The sequence below is a fragment of the Cervus canadensis genome, chromosome 10, assembly GCF_019320065.1.
Source record: "Cervus canadensis isolate Bull #8, Minnesota chromosome 10, ASM1932006v1, whole genome shotgun sequence".
NCBI classification, from domain to species: domain Eukaryota; kingdom Metazoa; phylum Chordata; class Mammalia; order Artiodactyla; family Cervidae; genus Cervus; species Cervus canadensis.
In genome coordinates this window covers 72,107,771-72,111,808 of record NC_057395.1, presented here as the reverse complement: position 1 = coordinate 72,111,808, position 4,038 = coordinate 72,107,771, and the positions used below count along the sequence as shown (strand labels likewise).

At 48.1% G+C, this 4,038-nt stretch overlaps 1 protein-coding gene across 1 annotated transcript; it reads left to right on the top strand.

The window, feature by feature from the left end:
* Positions 1–277: 277 nt before the first annotated feature.
* Positions 278–2,656, top strand: SLPI (secretory leukocyte peptidase inhibitor). The gene is made up of 4 exons (XM_043480156.1): positions 278–465; positions 1,110–1,268; positions 1,743–1,892; positions 2,470–2,656. Exons 1-4 carry the CDS (start codon positions 384–386, stop codon positions 2,472–2,474), a joined length of 396 nt encoding a protein of 131 aa, XP_043336091.1. The 5' UTR covers positions 278–383; the 3' UTR covers positions 2,475–2,656.
* Positions 2,657–4,038: the final 1,382 nt, after the last annotated feature.

Here is a 4,038-nt window from a genome sequence, read left to right as displayed (position 1 = left end):
ACATCTTAGCTGAGAATCCAGGACTAAATAGCATCCTTGCAGTTGACCTTTTAACCACATCTCCACTAACAAGGCTAAGGGACCTGGGGCCCCCACAATGTTCAGGGTTCAGATGGACACCTGAGAGTTTCCTCATAAGCCTGCCGACATCTCCCAGGCCAGCCTCTCCTCTGTTTCTTCCCTGGCAGTTATTCCAGTGGCCTTGCAGTCTTGCCTGGGACAGGAATGAGCCACTGTCTCTCTGGTATCAAGCGTCCTGGTCTCTGGCTTCCTATTTATGCCATGGAAGCTGGGAGGGGCCAAGGAAATGCTGGTGAGGCCACACCCACTAGTGAAGGTATAAATTGCGAGGTCTGGCCATCAGCATCACCCCTGCCCTCACCATGAAGCTCAGTGGCCTCTTCCCCTTCGTGCTTCTTGCCCTGGGAACCCTGGCACTTTGGGCTGTGGAAGGTGCTGAAAATGGTGAGTTGGAGATACCCTGGTACCATCTTGGCTGCAACGTCAGAGGTGGTGTGGGGATGTCTGCTTCTCTAGACTGTGAGCTCTGAGCTTAGCTTCAGGAGATGTCCCTGGGAGTGTGTTTATGTCCACCTGGGCTCCAGGGTCTCTGTGCGGGCTTCTGAGCATCTGAAAATTCTTCTTTTACTTTGCTATCTGTCAGCCCAGGTCTCACTCCATTCCTGTTCTTATTTCTCTCTCTCTCTCTCCCCCTTATTTCCTAGTCTCTGGTTCTCCAGTCATCAGTCTGACTCTTGCTGATTCTTTCCATTAATCTGTTTTCCTGCCTCTGGCTCTAGCTCTCCTGCCCTGTCAGTTCCATTTATCTCTGTTTAGTTCCCTCCATCTCCATTCCCCTCAGCCTTGCTTACTCCATGAGTAGCCTTTGCTTTTGTCTGAAGCCAGAAACCTTGGCTGGGAGCCCTATGCCTTTCTCCTGACCATGTGTGTGATTTCATCAAGCCTGTCCAGGCGGGGACTTCCCTTCGGACTTTGTGGACAGTCACCTGGGCGAGGGTCACTGCTGGAGAGCGGTGCTTTGTCCAGGAGCTGTGAGGGCCTACGCAACACCCAGCCTCCTCCCAAACTCTTGAACTTCTCTTCAAAAGCTTTGAAAGCTGGGGCCTGCCCTCCTAGAAAACCTGCCCAGTGCTTTGGAGATGAGAAACCCAAGTGCAGTAGTGACTGGCAGTGTCCACACAAGAAGAAATGCTGCCTCGACACTTGCGGAACCAAATGTCTGGACCCTGTCAATGTCACACACCCAGGTGAGAAGGTGGAGGAGCTGGTGGGGAGGAATGGAACGAAGGACACAGCCTTGGGGAGATGGGGGGCGGATCCTGCCAGGCCTCCTCCTTGCCAAGAATTGTTGAGCCAAGTTTGTCAGGAAGTCATCCAGCCCCAGACAGGATGTTACCCACTTGGCTGGTAAAGCAGCCAGTCTGCCAAGAGGTCAGTTTTGCAGGTAAGAGTCATCTGGTCATTCAGATAACCAGGTAGTGGGCAGCCACCCAACCTCTCAGCACTGGACAACTGGCTACCTGCGTTGACTGAGGGTTTAATGTCAGAGGAGAACCAGATCCTATGTTCAGGAGGTATTTCCTGGCCTCAGAAAGGACATGGAGGTCATGGAGAGGGGGGGATTCTCTCTGCTCAGGCTAGGGCAGGGGCTGGGGCCCAGAAGTAGCGGGGGGTGATGTGGAAGGCCTAAGCCTTCTAATCCATGACTCTACTCTCTCCAGTTAAGAAGAAGCCTGGGACGTGTCCAGTGGTCCATGGCCAATGTCTGATGTTAATCCCCCTCAATCACTGTGAGACAGACGACCAGTGTGTAGGTACATTAAAGTGCTGCAGGGCCGTGTGTGGGAAAGTCTGCCTTTCCCCTGTGAAAGGTAAGGAGGGGTGGGGCAGGCTGACCTCCCTCCCTCCAACTTTCTCTGTCTCAACCCTCTGAAGTTCCCAGCATATGAACAGGGGACTCCTGATCCCAAGTCCAAGCAGAGTTTCTGCCAGACTCCGAGGTCTTCAAGAGCCCTCTCTCCCAGGGGCAAGAATTTCCACAGGATGGCTCATGGCTTTGATTCTATCCCAGCCCTTCTGAGTAAGGGCCCTGGGCAAGTAACTGAGTCTCAGCTTCCTTATATGTAAAATGGATATAATGCACTTGAAAGTGCATTGCCAAAAGTACTATGCACTCAGTATGTGTTATTAAGGTTATTTCCAGGATGTTGTTTAGGGTAAAAGCCCAAGGGACCAGTGGATTTTGAGGATACTCCAGCTCAAGGCCCTGACTTTATAGAGTTTTCTAGTAAAATAGAGGCTTGTACTCAGCCTCCTGATACCAAGACTCATTCAACTCTATCAGTACCTTGCTATTTTCTCTATCTCAAGGGATTTCTTGGGGGGCAGAATGTGAAGATGACTCAGCTGGTTCCGATATTGAAGCCCTGATCTCATTTTCTCTCCCAGCCTGATTCCTGCCATTTGGGAGAGTCTCTGGATTCCTACTCTGTGTGGTGTGGGAATTCCGTTTCTACGCCCAGGCTTGGATCACTCCGTGGTGAAGACTTGGTTCTAACACCAATATCTTCTTTGCAGAAGAAGCCAACAAATGCCTGTTGACTTGTCAATAAATAAATGAGTATGTTTCTCTCTGTACATCTTGCTTCGTGTGGTACATTGGGGAGGATGAGTTGGGTGGGTGCTGATGAGGAAATATCTGGATGAGAGGCTTCCCTCCTACAGATATGGAGTGGAAGAAAGAGGCTTAGGAGCTAGACAGTCATGACTTCACATCATAGTTCTGAAAAGACTCAACTCTGTGATTTGGGACAAACAACTTTATCTCTAACATCTTAATCTCTTAACTTGCAAAGTGGTGATAAAAATCAGTTTCTCACAGTGTATAGAGCATTGGGATGTGCAAAGCAAAATGAATAGCAATGTTACATGGCCAGTGCAGGCTCTCAAAAAATGGTGGATACTTGCCTTCTGCAGTGATCTTGAGCCTCTTTCATTTCTTCTCTCTCCCAAGACATGGCTTCTTCTGTCTTAAAATAAGTGTTGAGCAGAACGACATGAACTGATTATCAGTCCTGCGGGGGACTCCAAACACTTCTGTCTGTCCATTGTATTGGGTTGACCAAAACATTTTGTTTGCATCTTTCCATAACATCCTGAAAAAAAAAAAAACACCCGATTTTTTTTGCCAACCCAATATATTGGTATCAGAGTCTCCAAGGAAAGCAAAAACATAATCAAGCATTGGGTGAAATAATGTTTCAACCCCATAAGACACTTCCACAGTGGACTTTGATCTCCCATGGCCAGGGAGTCTCTCCTGGCAGCTAATGCTGGTCAATTTAATGCACTCCTCTCATGTCACAGTAAAGGGACTCCACCCCGTTCTTTCCCTGTTGAGGACAGATACAGCTGTGGGGCTGACCAGATGCCCAAGGGCATACACTGACACAAAACGAAGGAGCATGTGTTGAGGTTGAAAGAAGGGAAGATATTTCTACACATGGCAGTAAGTCTGGCACAGGCTATGTGGACTCTATTGCTTGGTAAGCAAGTATCATATTTCAGGTCCAAGGCCCCTTCTTCTGCAGTGGGGGATGCATGCTTGAGACTGCCTTCCCCAACAATAGGAATATTGTCATGGTAGGTCACGTGGAGGATACATTCTTGGCCAGAAACACAGGAGGGTGATATTGTTCTCAACTCAGTGGAGCGGAAAGTAATAACAGCTGGAATTCCTAGAGCTAGGGCCAAGTAGGGAACTTTGCTACACATTTTTCTGTGCTCTATGGATTCTAAAGTAAACAGAGAACTTAATTAGATAATGATTTTTTTACAAAGATAAAACCAAATTGTAAGTCAATCCTCTCCTGAAAAATGTCACAGGTCGAAGAAAATAGTCCATACTATTTGAACCAATATGCTAAGAGCAACAACTGCATGTATTGAATTCACCGTTTCAGAGATGAGGGAAAAGGAGAAGAGCCACTGAATTCATTTTATGAACCATTCATTTCA

Excerpts from the sequence above, each read along its gene's own strand:
- SLPI (XM_043480156.1), top strand. The coding sequence starts at position 384 with ATGAAGCTCAGTGGCCTCTTCCCCTTCGTGCTTCTTGCCCTGGGAACC. Across the intron at positions 466-1,109 it reads TGTGGAAGGTGCTGAAAATG|CTTTGAAAGCTGGGGCCTGC; the intron begins GTGAGTTGGAGA and ends TCTCTTCAAAAG. Across the intron at positions 1,269-1,742 it reads TGTCAATGTCACACACCCAG|TTAAGAAGAAGCCTGGGACG; the intron begins GTGAGAAGGTGG and ends TACTCTCTCCAG.